Consider the following 23271-nt stretch of genomic DNA (forward strand, 5'->3'; position numbering starts at 1 on the left):
ACAACAACAGCAGCAGCAAAAGCAGCAGCAGCAGCAGCAGCAAAACAAGAAAAAACACATACGACACACAAATTTCAATTTAAATTTCAAGGTTAATGTGCAGCAGTGTCGCAATAACATCAACAACAACAACAACTGCAACAACTGCAACAACTGCAACAACTGCAACAACAGCAACAACAACATAACAGCGGCCCCAACAACAGGAAAACGGAAAATTGCATAAAAATAATAAATAAGTGTTGCTAATGGCAAACGAAAGTTAAAAAATGTTTTGTGTTATCGAAATCAGTGGCAATTAAATCGTTAATCGGCCGCCAGCCTCAACAGTCGTGACTTTCGTTAAGTTACGTTACGTTGCGTTACGTTACGTTTGTTTCTTTGCTCCCAGTTTCTTTTAACTCGTCATTGTTCGACTTCTGTTTGCATTTACATCCCAACGTTACTGCCCCTTCCACCCTCCCTTCCCCTCTCACTCACTGAGGCTGCCATGTCACGCTGCAACGCTCTGCAGCGCCAACAACAACTGCAACAGCAACAACAATTGCAACAGCAACAACAACAGCAACATCAAATTGCAGTGCAAGGTAATTGACAGCAGCAGCAGCAACAGCAGCAGCAGCCGCTTCAATATAGTGTGACCGTATTACAGAATTGTAGCACGTAATTCATGCCGCTAGCCGCCGAGCGCAGAGTTGAGCCGAGCAGTTGCCAGGATACGGAATCGGTAACGCTTGGAGCCGCCTTCCAGGCAGCGCCATCGAAGCAGAAAGCGACAGCGACAGCAGCAGCAGCTGGAGCAGCTGAAGTGGGAGATCGAAACGACACACAGGATATATTAATGATGATGATGGGGCCATGAGCCCATCATTTGTCGCATTGAATTGGAGTCGCAAGCGCGTCTCAAGCGGGCCTGCACCATGCTAGCACCGCCGAACCCGAGGTCAATATGCGGCCAGGACCCGGGCTGGTCGTGATGGCGCTTGCGTTTATTTCGGGGGCTCGGCGTGCCAGCACCACCAACATCAACACCAACACCAACACCATCAGCAGCAGCGGCAGCGGCAGCAGCAGCAGCTCACTAACAATAACAATACCAACAGCAACAGCAACACCGGCAATAACAACGACAACAACAACAAGAACAAGAACAACATTACCGTCCAGCTACGATTCGGCCACCAGTGGCAGCAGAGCTGGTGGTGGTGGTGGCGGCTTCTCATTTCTGCTGTCAACATTGGGCGACGGTAGTCCCGGTTACGTTGCCCCCGCCCGTGATTCGTTTGAGCTCAACTTTGACTTCTATCCGCACAGCCGAGTGCCAGACGAACAGTTGCCAGCTTTCTCGACGCGACACGCTCGCAGTCTCGAAGCAGGCAGCAGCAGCAGCAGCAGTCGAGGGACGAGCGACGAGGCGCGAGGGAGAGTAGTCGGCGCTGGGACAGAGTCAGCGGCGGGGGCGCCCGAATCCAGCGAGGCGACGCTCATCAGCGAGAACGAGAACGAGGAGACAGAGACGGATCGCGAGGAGCGACAGCAGCAGCTGGACGAACAGGAGCAAGAACAGGAGCAGGACGATAACAGGGGACTGCCCGTGCAATACGCCTCATCGCGTGCCGCATTCGACGAGGATTTGGAGGCGGACACAGACGCTGTCGCAGACGAGGACATCTTTGCGCTCGTCGCCGAGGACGATCTGCTGTCGGAGGAGTCATTCGATCGATTGATAAAGCTCAGCGAGGACGCTGATAACGCAGCAGCCGCCGCCGTCGAGGAGGACGAGGATTACAATCTGGCTGCGAGTCTCGCCTTGACACGGCAACAGCAGCAGCGGGAACACGAACCGGAGCCGGAGCAACAGGACGAGAGTCGACTGATCGATGAGAGTCTGCTGCATGCGAAACACATCGAGAACGAACGGGAGACAGCCGACAGCAACAACAATAAGCGCGAGACGAGAGAGCAGCAGGAGGATCGGGCGCAGAAGCAGGAGGAGATCAGAGTTAACGACGCCTATGCGTCGCATCTAATCGCTATTGCCCAGAGGGACGGTGGCACATTGCCATCTGCCCTTGCAACAGCAGCAGCAACAACTGCAAGTGGCAGCAGCAACGTAGCAGCGCCTGTGGTGGATCTCAGGAAATCCATACTAGGCACTGCAACAGCCCTAACACGCCTTAATCCTTGGATATCAGCTTGTGATCTGGCACAGCCGGGCATTACCGGCACCGATCTGCAGGTAAGCCATACGTCTTTGTTGCAACTGCATAAGTTATACAGAAACCAGAGAGAAATTAGTTAGAATTAACCCCTTGATGGGCAGTAAATTCTGTATTAAGATTAGACGCATTTAAACAGAGATCTAAGCGATTGGTAAAAAGTATTTTATTTATATAATAAGACCGAAGAGAAAAGTGTACATTTTAAATTAATTTCGATTAATCTTAAATGAAATAAATGCGACTAAACTAAATATTGAACAGTAGTTGGCTTTTAGTCCACATGCTCGGGAAATGGAAATGATATTTGTTTGTATACTAATCCCATATGATTCATAATCATTTTTAAAGGTCTATTAAAATCCATATACAAATACTTTGTGAATATCGCCATAGTTATTGAAAAATTGTGGCTATATTTAAAATAGCGAAAGATTGATTTACAGAAACAGCTAAAATAAAGCTTATTGTTTCTTCATAACTCTCTCTTTTGATATTAAAAGGAAATAATGTGGGAAAGATATTTTTGGCATCAGTCACTAAATCTATTAAGGATTTTGCTCCTTGCATATTCAAATTTATATATGAGACTCATTTGTTCCAAACGCCAAAGATTACATATCCTTGCAGACTGGATTTAATCAGTCTACACTATTTTCAAATTTAATAGACCGATAGTTCGTATAGGGTTATATGATATAGTAGTCCGTTGGTGATGATTTTTTGCGCAAATGTTGGTAGGATGATAACACTCGTAGTTGCAGAGTTTTCCATACAATAATGCATCTTATTGTTACTATATCAGCTATAGTATATCCGACATATGTTTCGGCTGCAGTAAAAGGAAGTACATTTTCCCGGTTTCATCAAGATAGAGATTATAATTGAGCGACTAGTTCGCATAGCTATGCTTGCTGTACATGACTTAGTTAGGGATTCTGATCACGAAAATATTTTTTTTTTGCGTTGGAGTAAACTTTATTTGTTTTGAATTAAATAAGTAGCAATTTAATAATATTTAAGTACAACAGTCACACAATGTGAAGAGAATTGCGCTTAAGAACTCCGCGAAGAATATGACATCTAGACTGTTCCACAGTTAAATTGAAGATATTCTATCTGACAGCAGCTTATGTTGGCTTTATACTGCCGGCATTGTCAAGTATTGATATTGATATTGATTGTGGCATCGCTGACTTCACTCGAATGCGCAATTAAATGTGTAATATCTTATTGAAATCGCTGGCGTGGGCGAGGGCGACCTTGCACGTGGCTTGACACACAAAACAACTGCAGTCCTCTCACCATCCTCCTCCACATTGGCCACATGTACATAATTATTTTCTGCGAGGAAACGCACGCAGGAGCAGAGGGAGGCTGATGGAGGTGGAGGAGGAGGAGGAGGCGGAGGGGGAGGTCACGCGCATGACACGACCAAGAGCGCTCTGAAAAGACACTGCTTAAGGAGCTATGACAAAAGCCAGCATTTTCCATTTTTTCGCATTTTTTGTTGTTATTCTTGCTATTGTCTACGAGAAAGAAAATATAAACCGGAACATCATTTTGACGTAGCGTTATCATATATATGTGCAAATGCTTAATTTAAACAGTCTTCTGATTTATACTTTGCATCATAAAAGAATCTATATAAAAAATCAATATCCTACTCGTTTTCAATAAACATCGAAATGAAGCTATCGTTTTTAAATCAGTTTGGTTTTTAGTTAAAACTGGCAGAAATTCTGACCAGGCAGTGTATTAAATAAAACGGTTTGCTTAGTGCGATTTTTTATGCCTTGATTTGATTTTGATTTGTTCAGCGCCTTTGGCCATGTTCTGATTCCTGTCCATATTGCCGTTGCAGGCAACGGAACAATGCATTGTGATAAAAATACGATTGCAACAAATACAAATCGATAGTCGTTTTCTTATGTGCCACAAATTGTAAAGTGATTCAAGTCGATTTCTTCCTCAACCTCTCAATGCCCCAACTAGTACACAAAAGTGTGATCAACTCTCTACAGATCCACTGTTTAAATTATTCTGCTTTAAATCAATTTAATTTCATATTCACAGATGCATAGAATTTTACTAAATAGTTAATTTAAATTCGGAAGAACCGTAAAGTGTGTGTAGAAACGAAGCTAATTTATGCCAGTTCGCGATTCGCGATTCGCAAATTGCGAATTGTGAATTTTAAGGATTATTTTTATTTTTTGCTTTGGCTAAATATTAAATTGCATATTGAAGTGGGGCAGCAGCTGCAACTGCCAATTGGCTTCAACGCGTTAAGCGACAAGTTTTCCATATACTTTTATTACTAGTGTTCCTCAAGTTGAATAGCAGCGGCAGCTGAACGAGCCATCTGTTGTGGAGTGGGGCAAGGGAATGGCGGAATGGCGGTTGGCGAATGGGGGGCTGCCACTCTCAATCGCAAGGAGAGCTCTCTTTTTCTTTCGTTCTTTTCGTTCATTCTCTGATTGTGCATGCAAAGTGTTTGTGTGACAATTGCGCCACATCTTGGGGCCACTCAAGTTCCACTTTCCTCCACCGACAGCCAAGTTGCACGTCATCATCGCCCCATCAAAATCATCGTTATCATCATCTTCATCATCATCAGCCTGCAACGTGTTACAAATCAACGAAAATGGCTCTGGTAATTGTGTCAGGCGACAAAAAAAAACACGAAATCCGAAGAAAACGACCAAAACTTTCAATTCGTTGTCATTTTATTTCTTACTTTTTTCATTACAATATTTTTTTTTTCGCTTTTCTTTAGATTATTCTTTGTATTTTTGTTGTTGGTTCTTGGCTTTGTGTGAGCGCTCTTCAAATCAGTGGCCGACTTTTGAAACGTTGCCAAAATGTGCGACCACACCTACAAACACCACTACAGCGACTACCCTCTCCCGTCTTCCACTCAACACCCCGGCCACTTTCAGTTCGACCACAAAATGGATGCCTTGGGTGGATTTTTCTTTCTTCCGTTTTTTCTTTCTTTCGTTCTTTTTTTTTATACCAGCTCGCATAAGATTCTCATTGGGCTGCCAAGTATAATTCAAAATTTTAATATTTATTAACAGCCGCCATCACCATCGTCATCGTCATCGTCAACGTTTGTCGTTTGTCGCATGTCGTTTTTGTTTTCGTTGTCGTTTTCCCTGTTTTCTTATGCAAATCTAATTCAATTTGGTGCCATTTCTCAATGGCCTTTTGATTGCGATTGCATCGGCCCGAGGCGAGTTTTGGCCATTGCTACATTGCGGGTTTGGCCAACTTGGTAGTTGTGTGCTGGCCGGATGAACGAACCCCAACAAAAACAATTAAAGTGTTTGGAATGACATACTCGTAGTTGTTCTATTTATCTGACAGAGGGCGACTTTCAATGCCAATTAGTTAGCCATTAGTTGTTCTTGTTGCTGTTACTTGCTCTTCAATTTCTTTCCAGAGACTCACGTGCCCTTATTGATTTTTAATCACTGAAGTCCTCCACACCTCCCCTTCCTTACCCCCACCTGGCCAGTTGCTCAGCTTGTTGACCTGTTTGCTTTGGTTAGTTGTTTGATTATTTGCGGCCAGCGGCAATTAAACAATCAAGTCAACCATTCCATTTAAATGTACAACAACTTTAGTAGCCATCATTGCTAACAATCTGTTGTCCGGTTCTAGTTGATAAGTGTCTTTATCATGCTGCGTACTATTTGTTGTTTAATTAAGACATAAACAGAACCTGGCACCACTTTTCATTTGCAAACATTTCATTCTAAAATGACAAATTGCAAATTCCAATATCAAATGAGAATGAAAATGGACAGTAAAAAGGCAACATATTTTATTCAATAATAATTGCAGAATAAAAAGTCTCAAGCAAAGAATATATTGTGAGCTTAAGGACATTTATTAGAGCTGAATCTGCCTTTGTATAGAATTTCGTGGAATATGTAACTTACCGAACAGCCCTCGTTAATAATAATTTACATACCTAAGAAGCACTCGTAAAGAGTTGTTCTCAACAGGCTCGCTTTGGTGTTTGGTTTGCATTTATGTATGCTGTGATTATCATATTTTCATATTCTGGTACTCTCGTATTTTTGCAACAAATTGTGGCAACTTTAATTAAAATACCAAATATGGTTGCGTTGTGGCCTTCCAAATGAGAGCATTTGATATACGCTGCTGATACTGATGGGACTAAAACCAAGTTTCCAATCCTTATTGGCAGTGGCATGGTGCAATGAGGGATAGAGAGAGAGAGAGAGAGAGAGAGAGAGAAAGAGAGAGAGAGAGAGAGAGAGAGCATCAGTTGTGCAACTGGCAGTCAATTAAACTTGACAACTTGACTGAGTGATTTCTAAAATGTTAAGCAACGCAAGGCAAAGCGAAGCTCGAAGGCCAGTGTCAATTAGCCATATCTGTGAATTAGTTACGATTTAGTTAGCCAAATCGAAGGCTAAGCAACTATTGCTCTTTTACTCACACACACGCTCACAAGCCAGCTGTCAGCTCATTGGGAATACAAGTGCGAAATGAACGGAATTTCTGATGAGGCCTCGTTCTCTCCACATCGGCATCTCGACATCGGCATCTCGACATCGACATCGCCATCGCCATCGCAATCGGCAAAAGCTTTTGGTTTAGCTTTAGCTTCAGCTTGGGCTTCGCGGCCTGTTGATGTGTTGATGCCTGTCGTCAAGTGCTAGGTGGGTTTATTGTGCACATGGCTTATGCTGCCAGCCTGCTGCCTGCTGCCTGCCTGCCTGCCTGCCTGCCGCCTGCTCTTGCTAACTGCTACATATGCATGCACTCAGCACATGACATGAGTGCCAGTCAAGTATGCCTCAGTTCCAAGCTAGTACATCTACATTTCTGCCTTCACCTGCTCCATTTGCCCCTTCTTCGGATCCCCCTCTTTTTGCTCCTGCAATTCATGGCGTGGCCTTTTTGGTTGTGTGCTGTGCGTTATGGCCTGTTTTGCTACACTTAAAGAACTAAACTACAAGTTAGAAGGGAAAATAGCGCTTAAAATGAGTACATTATAACATAAGAAATAATTGTCATATTTCGGATTATGTATTCAAGAAAAACAGATCAAAATTATTACTTCAAGTCAATAAATAATACTAAAATATGAGTTTTTTGCAAGGTTTAAGTTTTATATATTTTTTTTGTTACACTAATGAAACTAGGAAAATCCAACTAATCACCCACAAAATTAGTAAGTTTGTTTTTCGAATTAATTGCTAAATTTACATAACTTTATTCAAGAAAAATTTAAATAAAAATAATCGTTAACAGCATCAGAAATTCGAGTTTTTCAAGATTACTTTGCTTTTTAGAAGAACACAACTTTCCATTCTGAAAATGCACGGCCTAAAAAATATGCTAAGCTGCTATTGGCGCTCAAAGTATGGTAATTCTCTATTAACTTTTTTTCAGAGTGTATATGCTGTTTTTTTTTATGTTGTTTTGCACGTTTCATAGTCGAGTGGAAACTGAATTTCTGCACAAACATTTATGGCATCGAAAACGAGACTGGGAAGCCAAATGGGGCAGCTGGTTCGGGATCGGGGTCCGGGGAGCAACGAGTTGTTGCAAGTGGCTTGCTATGTGTGTGTTGGCAAACAAATCGACGAAGCTTTGTGTCCATTGCTCATCTTATAGAATAGTGTGCCAGCCAGCTATTTTCTATTGGATTAACTGAACACAAAACAACAAAATACAACGCAACAGAAAACAAAACACAATTCAACAGTTGCAATATTTATATATATTTTACATGGCCATTTTGTGCAGCTTTACAAATTCAATTAAAAACCATTGCTTTGTTGCATTTAAATCAAATTTACTAGAGCTTCCAGTTAAATTTTCACAGTTTCTGTGTGTGTGTGTGTGTGTGCGTACGTGTGTGTGTGTGTGTGTGTATGTGTGGGTGTTTATGTACAGTGTTTATTTGTGTCAAGGATGTGCACACAAAATCAATTATTTTGTAAGCAGGCAAAACGCAGCAAGAACATCAGCAACAGCAACAGCAACAGCCACAGCAACTGCTGCCATGTGCAATATGATTACATCATTTCACTGCCAACACAGGCACATATACACACACACACACACACACACACACATACATGAAGAGCTGCGGGAAGAGTAACTCAATCCCAATGCCAAATGCCAGACAGACAAGCCAAATTGCAGTTGAATGCGAGCGCTGTCATAAATTTCCGCTCTGGTTTTGATGACGACGACTATGACTACGAATACGAGGAAAAGCTAGCGCTGCTCCGCCACTTGAATGGAGGGAAATCGTTGCGAGAAGCTATGAAACTTGTGGCCGCCAGGGATTTGGACAGCCTGCAATAACACTGATTGAATGCGCCTTGCCTTGCTGGCCAAGCGGGGCTAAATGGCCCAATGCGCCTGTCGCGGCCATCTCAAGCAAACATCCTGACACTCTGTAACAAGCAACCAGCACAATTACACTCAAAAAAAAAAAATACCGACCTGCAAATATGAAATTCAGCAAGATAATTTTTAAATCAGAGGTTTTTTTTTAATATTTATTGTTGACTTAAGGCAACGACTCAAAAATGAAGATATTATTGTTCAAACCGGAAAAACTTTCTGGAATTCAGGGTGATTTTTTCTGAGTGCTGGGACCAACACACACAAATATATATATATATACATATATATATAAAAAATATGTATATATATATTTATATATAAGCATATTGTGCAGTTGTGGGCATTGTGTGTGGCGCATGTCCTTCGTCGATACCAGAAACAAGTAAAGTGCTTCAGGTTGCCATAAGAAATTCATAGGCATATCCTTCTCATTTCGACTGTTACCAGCAATTGAAGCTGCCTTTATGTTATCTGTCTTTCTGTCTATATGTCTGACTGTCAATTCATTTTTGTGCCCCATTCAACTCCACAAACTGCTTCTGTGATTGAGAATTGCAACATTGATTTTGTTTATGTGCAATTTGAAATTAAATTGCACAACAAAATTGCATATATCTTACACAATGAAAATTAAATGCTACTCAAATCAGCAATAGCAAACAAAGTGCTGCAGACTGCAGGCAATCAAATGAGTTCTGAATAAAATAGCCAAAAATATATTTGGAAATTTCGAACTGAAATAGCAATTACTTAATTCTATGACATAATTCACCATTTTCTACATCAGAGCATTTCACAATCATATATATTTTGAGCTTCCCAGATCTTCTTCTACTTAAATGTTTGCAGATAATAATTAAGTAACAGCCGAAGGCATAAACTATATTTGTAGTCTTTACTAACATTCTAATCAATGCAATTCAATTTATACACTAGGATATTATCTGCACATTAAATAATTAAATAATAATATGTTTGTAGTGAAGAATATCTTTATTTATATTTATTCTTCTAAAAGATATTATTATTATTGCTGTAGATACTGTGTACGGCGACCCCAAAGGTCGGTTGTGCCTCTTGCTTGTAATTGAGCTATAGTTCTTGATCTGGCAACTTCTTCTTAGAGCTCAGATTTCATTAGTATTTAGTGTGCAGGTGCCTATCTGAGAGAGTCGCAGTCTGCTTATTGCCGGGCCATCTTCCAGAATGTGTTCTGAAGTCTCTTCAGCTGGTTGTACGTTCAATATAGTATCTGCATTAGATGTATTCGTAATCATGACCAACTTGCACCTGAAGTCGATTCTTCTTTAATGTCAGCATAAACTGCCAGCACATTAAGTACACGGTGTTCAATTAGTTGCTCGACTAATTAGCTGGGATTAGTAGAGTAGGCAGTTTGCAGCGCGTCTTGTTGCCTGTTAGTCCTGCCTACAGGACTCAACTCCTGCCTCCTGCCTATCCAGCCGTCTCTCTCTCTCTTTCTCTCTCTTTCTTTCGACAATGCGGCAACTTTCGTTGCGGCCACAGCCGTTAATTACAGATAATTTGCATTTGCAATTTGCATGCGACAGCTGGTTTCAGTCAACTTTCTTGGTGGCATGCGAGAAAGACTGATCGGGTCAGCCGTCGACAGCTGGAGGCATCGGGCTGACTGCTGCCACGATTTGTGGCATGATATATGCATTGATTAAGGATTTTCAGAGTGCCGCAAAGAGTGCTTCACAAATAGTCATGCAGTCATACAAACACATACATACAGACACACACATAAAAACCATTACATTAAACGTAGTTCGAGTCCGTGCACGTTCCTTGCCCCGTCAGATCCTAAGTCCACATCCAGCCAACCCCCGACCATATAAATTAATGCAATTATGTGCGGGACGCTCTTTGGCACGGGGTAAAAGGCATTCTGAACCAGCTGAAGCTCGTTGCTCGGCACGTAAATTGCCGTGGGACCTGCTTAAGTGGAGCGCTATTCATCCCGATCCCCATTTCCCCGGTGCCAGAAGGCGGAAGCCAAATTCGTTTGCTTTTCTTTTTTTTCCTCCTTCTCACTCTCTCGAGTTGGGAGCGTAAATTATTCAATGAGCATTGATGAAAAGTTGCAAATGAAATTCAGCTGTAGAATTTCATTTCGAGTTCACCGGCGGACACAAATGTGGAAATGCAACTAGAGGCAATGAGGAATGGCCTACATTGAGGCTTACCGTATAGAGAACGGCAAGTTGCAGCTCACGAAGCCTCTTGTCTTGACATGGATAATGAATATGGACTAAAAAGTAGCGAGTGAACGAGTCGGCTACTAAATAATCCACAGACATTTTGATGGCCAAGAAGATAATCTGTAAATAATAACGAGAGCCTGCTAAACGATCGAGAACAAAGTGACGAGTGAAGAGTAACGAGTCAGGAAGAGGTGTTAAACGGGATAGGGTGAAGGCGTCCAAACAATAACGTCTGACTGGAAAACACTCAACAAATTCTGACGAGTGACCAATGAAGAGTATAGGGTTATTGGATGAGATTTAGCCTTAAACACATTGAGTAGTAGCGAGTTGAACCAAGTACAATGCAACGAGTCGTCTAAACAATAATGTGTGACTGGAAAACAATCAACAAAATGTGTGGAGTGACGAGTTCGAGAATTGTAATTGAAAGAGTCGTCGACTCTTTAATGTCTAAACTGTAATGGGAGCTATTGTATACGAGAACCGCAGAGCTGTCCACAACTGTTTGCAACTCATTTCATAAAATTAATGCCATTGTATTGCCATTAGGCACAGCGACAAATACTCGTAAATACAAATACATATAAATATATATATATATATATACATATGAAAGAGAACGAGTGCCGGTAAATGTTGGACAAATTAATGTTGATAAAATTGTGTGGCATAACGACAGGCGCAAAGTTACCCACTTGCCTCTGGTTATTATTGTTATTATTATCATCAACATTGTTGTTGTTGTTATTGTTGTTGTTGTTGTAACTGTCCAAGCGAGCCTTTCAATTTGCAGCCACGAGTAGAACAAACAAATGCGAATATACGAGTATCATTCACGTTGATGGACAGGTGCGTTGCCACATGCCTCATGCCACCCATTCACACCCACACACACATGGACAAACACACACTAGCGGCTCGGGCTTTGGCCTTGCTCTGGCATAATTCGGCGTTTCGATATTGGGGCGCGGCTTTCCGCTTTCAGTTTTTCGTGGCGCTTGTTTGTCCATTAATGGGGTCTTACGGTAATATAGATTGATATATGCATAAATAATGAATGATAAATACTTGCTCTGTTCAAATATGATTAAAACGGTTTCACGCCCCTCTGCTTCTGGTCTGATAATATATTTGATTTATGCATAATTTTCCATTTTCTGCTGCATTTTAATAAAAACATATGCCGACTCTCCCCTACTCAATACAAATATCTAGCGTTCTCTAACACTGTGTGGCTTAGTGTTGACAAGCGTTGCGAAATTATTTAGTCAGATTTCACACTGGCATGCATAGTGGAATTTTTTTTAGCTAGCGAGTTCTTTAAGACAGAAAATCTGAATAGAAATATTGTTGCAAGTGTTGAAATTGGCAAGCAAAAAGCAAAGTTCAACCTTAAAACACAACACACCAATATATATATCCATTAATAATGCTGTCAGCTTTAACCTTTGTAATATTTGAGAATTATATTTTTTCCGCTTTGAGGGCATTCGACAATTACGTCAGCTGTGCGTGTGTTAACATTTTGTTGTTTTCGTGTGTGTGGTGGAAACATTGAAATGATTTGTCCCATTTGGAGGTTTTATGACACCTTGGGGAGCACTCACTGAATTATGCACGCAGCACTGTAATTCTCCTGGCTGGCGTTGCTCGCAATGTGATTTCGTGATTACGCCCTCAACGCATGCTAATTTGCACGGAACACAGCCAATGCAGGAGGAGCGTCAGCACGTGAAGTAATTCCCATTGACAGACGTAATAATATCTCTTGACAACTTGCAAATGCCACTAGATGAAAGTGGCACAAAAATAACATTAATATCCATTTTTCACAAATGGAAAGAAAACACCGATTTAGGTTTCGGCTGTTAATAATCACTAATAAATGTATATCGTCTTTCCATATCTCATCTTATTAAGATATGAACAACGTAAATAATATGTCAAATTAAGGTAAAAGCTGATGAATCGCATGTGGTTGAAGTTATTTGAACTTAAATCATGAATTAAAATTCTTCGAAATAAAGCTTTAACTATAAATGAATTTTTTAAATCTAGTTATCTATATATCTATATCTATCTAGTTAGATTAATTCCTATCTTATCTGATGTTACTTTAACGAAAAACATGTTGCATAACTTTGGGCGTGTGTTTGTGTAGTATTTGTAGTAGTTGCATTTATGAATACTGCGTGCAAATTGACAGCAGTCGAGGTAACACAATGCAAAATGACCGCGTAGCATGCAACTAAATAAGTGCTGGGGCAGGCGGAGGCGGACGGGAGGTGGGAGCATAATAAGTCATGGGGCCATGTTTATGATTTGTGACAACAAAGGCAAGCGGCAACGGGCAAACAACAACAAAATCAAGGTGAAATTGCTGCCAAGGGGCATAAATAGTGATGGTTTGAGGTAAGGGGTTCCGGGTAGGGTAGGTGATGCGAGCTTGATACTCATGTGCCTGTGCATATCGCGGCACGTCAAGTGACAAACAATTAAACGCAGGCCTAACATATGAACACCCACACACAGCCTAAGCCGGGCTAGTCCTAAATCTAGTCTACCCCTGCCCCCCTCTCTTTTTCTGTTGCTGACCTGCTCCCCTGCGGCATCTATTGCTATGTGTGTATCTGTGTGTGTGTGTGTGTCTGTGTGAGCTGTCACTTTTTTACGCTTCTGCCATGCAAACACACTCGCATACACACAACACACACACTCTGGCATTGCATTTGGATATTTGAGTGCTGCTTGCGACATATTCCATGCTGCTGTTGCTGTTGTTGACGTTGCTGCTGCTGTTGCTCTTGTTGTTGTTGCTGTTGTTGTTGTTTTGCACTTGCATTTTTCTTGCACCATTGTTGACAAGCGTTGAAATTTGACACACACACACACACACGCATGCATACATACATACATACACACTCGCATTGTTTGAATTGCCTGTCGAGGTTAAGCTGTAACATTTAAAGTGTTGTCGGTTCCGCTGCCGTTGTTGATGTTGTTGTTGTTGTTGCTGTTGCTGCAGCTGTTGTTGTTGTTGTTGTTGCTGCTGCTGTTGGTGTTTAGCTCAAGTGCACTTTTGGTTGCTTCCTCTTTTGGCTCTGACAGTTGCCCCTGCCATGTTTTGACTGGGTTTGTACGGTTTTATTTTTTTTACTCTTCTGTTTTCTGCTTCGTTTCTCTTTTAGCGCATTTTAATTGTTTTGCCAAATATTTGTGTGCTCTTCAAAAACAGCTGTAAATTTTGTGAAATTTATAGAGCATAAGTTTTTGGAATAGCCTAAAATGGAATCCCCTGCTTGATACGCTTGTTGATTTCATATAAAGTGGATGTGGACGTATTATAAACTTTGTGCAGCTAAAAATGTTTGCGAATCAAATGAAAAAATCCTTTAAAGTGGTGCCCAGACAGGCCTAATAGCTTACTGCATTAGACAGGAAATTTATATTCAACTGTTTTTGCACTCCACGAAAACCAAAAAATTAACATAACTGCGAGCTGTTGATTTGCTGACAGCATAATGCATAATGCATTTGGAAAAGCTTCAAAGTTTTTTTATTTTGTGGAAAAACCGAATTAAAATACGCCTTGAGCTAACAAAAAAAAAAAAACTGGAATAACAAACGGCTCAAAGCGTTTTAAGAGCAATTATGCTAATAATCTGTTTGCCGCTTGTCACTTGCCAGATGCCAAATTGCAGTTGGCTGCTGCCAAGAGTTGCCGGAGCAACAATTGAAAATCCACATGCCACATGCTGCATTACACATGCGACCCATTCAGCCGACACACAGAGCTGCAGCGAGAGCGAGAGGGTGAAAATGAAATGAAATTCGAAAGTGTTTGGCATGAAATATTCAGCGTCGTAGATTTGGGCAATTGAAATTGCAACAATTCTGCTGCTGCTGCTGCCTCTGCAACAATGAGTTGGCCAAAAACTAAAACATTCATGGGTCTGTGGACAGAATATAGAATACAGTGCATAGGCAAACATTTTGTCTCGTTCACTAAAATTTGTTGCTGTGTTATGCAAGTTGTCATTAAGCTGGCGAGCTTAAGCTGTTTATTGTTGCAACAACAACTTGTCTTGTGCCTTGCGTCTTGCCTCTAATCACACAAAAATATAACACTCACACACAGCAAACCTTAGACAAAGCTCTCGCATAATGGAGTGTATGCATTATGCCTAAAAGCAGACACACACACACACATACAGTTAAATGTCTAGCTAGTTAAATGTCCTTTGTGGCAATGAGGCTTTTGTCTGCGTAGCCTGCCTCTGCATGTTGCAAGCTGAAAGCCTCTCGTCCAATAAGCCCAACACAAGCCAGGTCTTCTCCTCCACCCACTCTCCCACTTTTTCCTTCCTCTGACAATGAGTTGTCAGCTGGATTGGATGCTATCCGTCGCCTCTGGCCGCAGTCCGCATTTGACCCAGGACAGCTCGGAGTAAGCGTTGATGGAGCTGAGCTATATCACATACATATATAAAGGCGTTCATTTGTTTTTGGTATATACAAACATAAACTAATATAAATTGTTCTCATAATATCTCTCTATTTTTGTTATAGAATATTTTGTATAAGATGCTTTCTAAAAATCATTTGTTTCTGTATAATCGTACAAAGTTATAAATATTTCTATATTGTATGGAAATAGTTGTAGAAAAACATATATGTTCAATTCTATATACTTTGCAGGACAACCCATTCTCCTATCCTGTCTAAGGCATGTACGTAAGCCCTTTCTCCATTTCTCAAGTTGTTGTAATCTATAGACCGACATTAATGAAATACTCGTAGCTGGACTCTGCAAGATAAAAAGTAATTTATTTTTATGTCTACTCCTTGCACACATTTCCTGATAAATCTTAAGCAGACATAATTTCCGCAGAAACTTGCATTCAACTCGGTTGAAATACCCATTCTTCATCGTCCTTAACCGACTTTATAATTAAAAGTTATTATTTTGTTGGGAATTTCTCATGTAGTCTGTGGCTCAGCATAGGATTTGACCTGCAGGTGAGACGCGCTCTTGCCCAAACTCTGAAAAACAATTTGGCATAATTAAGTGTTGGCCAGCTTGGGTTACAGTTCGAAGTTTATTTTATATCACGAGCTAGTTAGCCAATCCTCCATCCAGCCCCAATCAACCCCTTCACTAACCGGCAACAGCGAAGCAGCGAAAACTTTTCATATTTTTCTCTTGAATTTTGCATTAACCAAAAGCTGGGAAAAGTTTTGCAAAACTTTGCATTTATTTTGCATTTTCAAACTGTTTGAACAGCCATCGGACTGAAATGAGCGCAACTAATCAGCGCGGCGCTCGAGTGGCATGGGCTGGTCGGGGGGTCGGGTAGATGGGTTGTAGATGTGGAGTGGGGAGGGGGGTCCCCTGTACACCGTTTTACAAATTGTAATGGCAGTTCATTCTGTAATTTCTTATTTCGCTGTTGCGCATTCAAGAATTTATCTTGTTGCTGTCTTGTATTGTCCGTTAGCTGCCGTTAACCCAGCCACACAGCAAACCCGACACCACACCCCCACACCACCAATACACAACCCGACCCTCGACCCCTAACCCAGTGCCCATTTTGTAACCCCAACTCAAACCTTGGACGGCAGCTGGATGGGTCGCATTGTTGTGCACTGGGCCGCAGCTGGTCTGCCATTAAATCAACAATGGCACCGTGTACACGTGCTTCCCACTTTGTCTGTATATATGCATATATGTGTGTGTGTGGGTGTGTGTGTCTTTGTGTGTGTGTGTCTTTGTTTGCTTATACCCTTTACTAAAGTAAGCAAAGAGTTGCTGATTTATTGTTAGGTACGGTCAACAGCTCGGTTTGTTCTTCAAAAAAGAATCGTGTTTTATTCAAATGCGAACCAAAGTTCTTGAACCCCGAACAAACACTCAAAAGTCTAAATAACCAAAATGATTAATTTTAAAATGATATCAGGTTAGATTAAAGAACTAGAGTGCTTTTAGAAAGAACATTAAAGCCATTTTTTTAATGAAAACAATTGTACTTAATTAAGTACTATTCAAGTACTCTCAACTTTTGTCGGATTTTAACAATGTTTGTACAAGAACAAGTTATATTCTTTTCTAAATGTGTTGTCAGTTGGTTAAATGATTACTTTTGATTTTAGGCTCTTATTCGACTAAGAGCTTAATACAATATATATTTAAATATATATCTATTTATTTCAATCACTTGTGAAATACTTCTTATATCTCTAAAGGGAATCTCTTAGTGCGTTGCTGTGTAACTTCCACAATTTTGCTGTACATGTTATTGTACATTGTATGATTTTTCATTTTTACTCCCTATGTGATACACATTTATGCAAATCCGAATGTGAATTCGTGTGTAACCTAACTTATACATATATGTATGTGCATATAAAGGTTGCGTGCGTTCCGCTGAACTAAGGCATCCAACTTATTGTTATTGCCCTGGATAAAACAGTTGTGAGAGCCCAGACAATTGAGTTATTATGTTTCGTTAAATGTTGCACATTTCTTTCTCTTTCTCACAGAAAAACAGTCACACACACACTCACAGACACACTCACACACACACACACACAAACACACACTCACACACACACACACACACACACAGTAGTATGCACAGCCAGACAAAGTTCAACAGTTCGCAAAAACGCACACCGCACACAAGTCGTGTGACATGCAATATTGATGTGCCTTGTAATGCAATTTGCACATTTAACTTTGCTCCATATGTGTGTGCTGCTTGCTTTGCTTTGAGATATGTTTCTGATTTCGATTTCGATTTCGATTTCTGTTTTGTGATTCAGTTTAGTGGCATTCTGCTGCAGTTTCTAGTTCACTTTTCATGTGAATTTAATTGGTATTTAGTTGCCACATTTGATTAGCTTTTGTAGTTTACTGGCTGCTATCTGCTCTTGTTCAGTTATTGGATGAAATTGGCTTCATTATGTACTTTCTGCCCTCTTTATAGCTATTAAAAGTGTGTAAGGGTTTTGTGCGTGATATCAGAGACTATGAGAATTAGAGAATTCAAATTTAGACAGCAATAAAAGCCATAATTTTATACGCAGAGTCTTTCAATTGATATGAAATGTACATTGACAAATTATGGATTAACTGCAAGAGTTTCATCAAAATCGGATAAGATTCAACGAAGTTATACACAATTCTTAAGTGTTGTTTTTTTTAGTGTATTTGAAGTGCAACTTTTACTGATGTTTTTTGATTTTTTAAACCTTATCGTGATAGATATCTGTTGCTTTGGGTATGGTTTAGTTGAATTGGAACTGCTTGTTTTCAGTTTTGTGGCCCTTTTTCGCATTCGAGATATATATGTATTTATTTTGTTTTTAATATATTTGCGCTTAAAGCTTTAATAACCCGCCATGTGAGTGCTATAAACAACGATTGGCCAACGGCTTCGCATAGCTGTTTCTATTGATACGGTGCCGCCATAAAGTGTGCTACGATTATTTTTTGTTGTTGCGCTACGCTGCTGCTCGAATTTAATGGCGGGGCATGTGAAAATGTGGAAAATTCCAACGAAGTGCGGTCATTTTAATAACGAAAAACATCAGCTTTTTATGCACTCATGGCCATTGTTGTTTTTTGTTGTCGATGTTCTTTTGTTTTTGTTCTTGTTCTTGTTGCTGCTTGCTGCTTGCTGCTTGTTTCGTTGTTTGGCTTCTATTTTACTTGTTCTTCTTCTATTTCTTCTGCTTGATGTTGTTTTATTTTATGACTTTCCCGCTTGTTGTTGTTAGTAGCTGCACAAAACTTTTTCAATATACCAGAGTACTTTTTGTTTTCTACCCCGTTGCCTTGCATCACATATTCCAACTCTCTCTCTCTCTCTCTCTCTCTCTCTCTCTCTCTCTCTCTGTGTGGTGTGTGTACATTGCATTTGCCTGCTTAGTTTTCAAATAATACAATGCATTAACGCTTTATTAAACAGATTAAATAGTTTAAATTGTTTGCCAGTTTTGGCCTAGAATGTATGTATCTCTGCTTGGTGTTAAATCGCTTGATATAATTCGCTTATAGTTTTAATGGATGGTTTATTTGTTTACGCTTTGGTTGATATTTTAGCCATCAATTGCATTTTAAATATATTCCTTTTTCATAAAAAAAACATTCAATAGCATAAAATGAATTCAATTAGGAATTAATACTTCTTGTTCATTTTATTTCTACTGGCAGCAAATGATAGTTAAAATATAATGAAAAACATTATCTTCTCGTTTGTTATGTGGATTTAATTAAGGAACATCATTGGTTTTTATTAGCTCGACGGGATATGAGTCAAGCATCTTACGCATTAGATTGCTGTCAGGTCTACAGATATTAATATAAAATGAATAGATAATATTGCATTCATAACTTTTTATTAACATGCCCGTTTTTACTTCTATTCATTTTCAGGGTCAGTGCTCGGCTGGCACACTGCCCATGGCCTGGGTCGATGAGGGACCTGGCCCGCCAATCTGTCCGCGTTCCTGTGCCGAGCAGCAGCCGACGGATAGCAGCGCTGAGGCGCGCACCGATAATAAACTCAAGTATTTCATAAATGCAAATACGATTAACTATAAGTCGCCGCATACGCGTTTAAGCCACAGCAACAGCAACAGCAACAATAACTATAAGGCCATGTCTAGAGTGCGACGCGATAGGCAATGGGAGATGCAAGATGTTGTTGCCAATGCACCAACGGAGCCTGCAGTAGCAGCAGCAGCAGCAGCAGCAACAACCGAGCAGGATGGCCTGCCCGAGTCTTCCACGCTGTCAGCCACGGCCAGCAGCAATGATGTGGATGAGCTGGAGGATCAGTCAATGCCAACGTTGCTCTACAGTCATCTGCAGACACAAGAGCAACATAGTGCCAACGAACAACAGCAACAGCAACAGCAACAGAAACAGCAACAACCACCACAGCAGCAACAACAACAGTGCCTTGATTACCTGGGCGATGCGGCCGAGACGAGTCCACAGCATTTGTGCGGCCTGCGGTCGCCTGGACAGCTGCTGGCGCGTTTGCGCACACTGCGCCTGCGCCATTGCTGTGAGCGTAGCGTGTTCAGTGCGTTGCACACACTGGCGCTGAATGCAACACTCTCCGATCGCAATGACTGCATTCGCCTGCTCAGCGATCTGCTCGATGTGGATGCGCTGGCAAATCGCATCACCTGCGAACTGGCCGAGATACTCTTTCGCTTCGATTGCCGACAGGTGTATTCGCTGGTCAATCAGTGCGATGACTGCAAGGTAAGTCGTAGCAATATTTATTGGTTGTATAATGGAAAGATAATTTTAATTTGAGAGTGTCTGTTACACTCTCGCGATTCCATTTTTATCTAGAGTATTTAATTGTTCTCTGACTTTCTCTCTTACTTTCGATTGTTTCGACTGTCTCAGCAGAGTAATTGCAAGTTATTCTGCACTCAAATCTCTAGAGCTCTTGCGATTTCTTCTGCGTCTCACTCTCACTCTCTGTCTCTGTCTCTCCCTCTGCCTCTGTCTCCGTATTCACTTGACACGCGCTCGCATTACATCATGCTTTAATTAAATACTGGGCAATGGGTGGGCAACCCTTGCCACAGCAGAGCGCAGCGCAACGCAACTCAACTCAACTCAACCTCTCATTTAAATTCAGCCCGTTAACCCCAAAATATGCCATGCCCCAAGCCGAAAGCCCCAAACGCCATAGCCGCAACCCTACAAGACAAATGAAAACAAGCGAAAGTGTTGCGAGTATCGAGTATTCAACTGTTTACTACCCTATAAATATATGCAGCTATTTGGGCTGACTTAAGATCAAGCAATTTTTGCGTTAAGATATATGTGGTTAATAATTCTTTTTAGTAATTAGCTGACTTTCTGGAACTTTGCTTGATTTTCTCACTCATCTGCAATTGTCGTTTCCTCATGGATTTAGATATTCTTCCAAAATAGCAAACTAAATTTAATTGGCTTAATTATTTGAGAAACCCCTTACCAAATTTAATAAGCCGGACTATAAGCAATGGTAGCTAACGCCACTGCTCTACTGCTCTCTGCTATTCATTGGATATAACAAGCTAATGGTCCTGGTTGCTGTTCTTGTTTTTGTTGTTGTTGCTGTTATTGCTCAATTTTGCCCAGTGTACACTCTCAGCTAAAGCTAAATCCTAGCTTGGTCCGCAACACTTCCGTGCGGCAACAACGCTGCGTGACATTTTTAGCTGCTCATTAATTATTGATGTCGCCTCTCGCGACTGCTTTAAACTAGCGGAATGAGGCGTGCCTTTGCATCCCAAGTCCCAAGTCCAGCGACAGCAGCAGCAACAGCAGCAGCAGCAGCTGCGCCCACTTCAGAAATCCGCGCACAGCAGTCGTCCAAAAAGTGAAAAACCCTCCCTTCCTCCCGTTCAGCCCTCGGCCCTTGGGTTTTATATTTCTGCGCGTAATTATCAGCGATGAGAGCTCAAAGAGGGGTGCAGCGACGGGTGGAGGGTGTTTGGGTAAGTGAAAAAGCAACGCGTTGCGGTTAATTTGTGGCACTTAGAGGTCGCCAACTGACAACTGTGGCAACTGTAAAGCTGCTGCTGCTGCTTATGCTGCTGCTGATGCTGCTGCTGCTGCTGCTGCTGCTGTCACATATTTCAATGTCTGTGCAAACATTTGACTGCATATTTGATGGCCATTGCCCTGTGTGTGTGCGTGTAATTGCCAATTATTTGCTGCGAGCCTTTAAACAACTTTCAACAAGCAGCTGACCAACTGCTGCAGTTGTTATAACGATGTCAATGTGCACTGCTCATGCCGAGGGTTGGGTTGGTAGGAGGGTGGCGCTTGTTCAGGGGCTGCGTGACAATGCGACCGCTAATGAGCGCCACAACTGAACAGCAAACGGGCAACAGGGGCATAAAAGGAAAAGCTTTGCTCGGGCAAAAAAGAAATGAAAATGAAAATAGAAAACAAACTCGTGAATGGGGCCGAGTCTAAAAAACAAGTTGCAAGCGAATGTGAATTGCGTTGCTGATTAAGTAAAACTTGAGGCAGCTAGCTAAGCAGCAACAGCAACAGCAGCAGTAGCAACAACAACTTACCAATACACACACACACACACACACACACACACGAATTTAAATTTAAATTACGCATACGCCCGGTGTGTGTGCGGCTGGCACACATTTAAATGCCTGCACAATAAGAGCAACAACAAGAACAACATCAACAACGGCAGCAGGCTATCAGCCTGCGGGTGGAACCTGCTGCAGACACGCAACTAACACCCTGCCACCCTATGCCCCCCAACCACACACCCCCTCCCCTATTGGGCCTTACAGCAGGAGTAGCAGCCTTAACATGTTTCTAGTTCGAAACGCGTCTGCTGTGGAAATCAGGTGATGAAAAGAGAGCAAGAAAACGAGAGAGCGACAGGAAGCGAGAGACAGAGAGAGAGAGAGAGAGAGAGAGAGAGAGGGAGAGAGCACGCAGTCAGCTGCTTAATATTACTAACGATTCTCTCCTACATTCTCTCTCGCTCTCACTCTCGCTCTCAGTGTCTCTTCGCTATTCAGCGCCGCTCTCACATGACACGAAACACTTTTCTGTTCTGCAATTTTTCCGCAGTTTATATAAGTTTGCCATGGCAATTTTTTTGTGCCCACTTTTAGCGACTGCCAATATTACTGAAGCAAAAAATAAATAAATAAATACAATTTATTGTAATGTTTTGATTTTGATTAATCTGACCAGCTTCTGTAGTTAAAGTATACTTTAATGCTGTTTTGCAAAGTGATTCAAAAAAAGCTGTGCCTTCGACTTTTCCAGTCGCTAGTTTTTGAAATTATTAACTGCGCGCGCTCTGCGCCACTGCTCCACATTCAGCGCCTGTCACAGCTTCCAAAAAGAAAACCCGAAGAGCGTCTAGAAAAAAGTAGAAAGTACAACAATATAAATAATATAAAAAAAAGTGTTTCGACTACAGCCCTCGCATTTTGGCTTCCAGTCAGCTTTGCACATGGCCGAGACGCGAGCTTGTAGGCCTCCTTGAGGCTCTGCAGTTTCGGCCAGTTTTAAATTAATTAACTCGACAGCTTAGTCAGTTGCCTACATACACAATTACATACACATATATGTGTCTTATCGATGTTGATGTTGTTGTTGTTGTTGTTGTTGTTGCTTGTCGGCCTCATATCATAATTACAGCTGTGTGTATTTATGATTACGTTCACCGCAAGTCGTCTAATTAGTCAAAAGGACTCTTGGCTGACATTGTGGCCGAACCGCAGGGACTGAAACAGTCAACAGAGTGGCAGCGAACACCCACACCCACCCACACACACTCAAACTCACACACAGACAGAGTAGCACACCTCTTACCCGTTTTCATATTTGGGTTACGAGTCTTTTGATGGTC

The 23271-nt window shown here is 41.4% G+C and overlaps 1 protein-coding gene across 1 annotated transcript in view; it reads left to right on the forward strand.

Annotated features, from left to right (window-relative positions):
• Window positions 1-606: 606 nt before the first annotated feature.
• Window positions 607-23271, forward strand: part of LOC6560801 — a 37233-nt gene continuing 14568 nt past the window's right edge. The window contains exons 1-3 of the mRNA XM_032743594.2: window positions 607-1057; window positions 1112-2239; window positions 19293-20132. Coding sequence (XP_032599485.1) covers window positions 950-1057; window positions 1112-2239; window positions 19293-20132 — 2076 coding nt within the window. The 5' untranslated portion in view covers window positions 607-949. The remainder of the gene's footprint in view (window positions 1058-1111; window positions 2240-19292; window positions 20133-23271) is intronic.

This window comes from Drosophila grimshawi, unplaced genomic scaffold (assembly GCF_018153295.1).
Source record: "Drosophila grimshawi isolate 15287-2541.00 unplaced genomic scaffold, ASM1815329v1 contig_1367, whole genome shotgun sequence".
NCBI classification, from domain to species: domain Eukaryota; kingdom Metazoa; phylum Arthropoda; class Insecta; order Diptera; family Drosophilidae; genus Drosophila; species Drosophila grimshawi.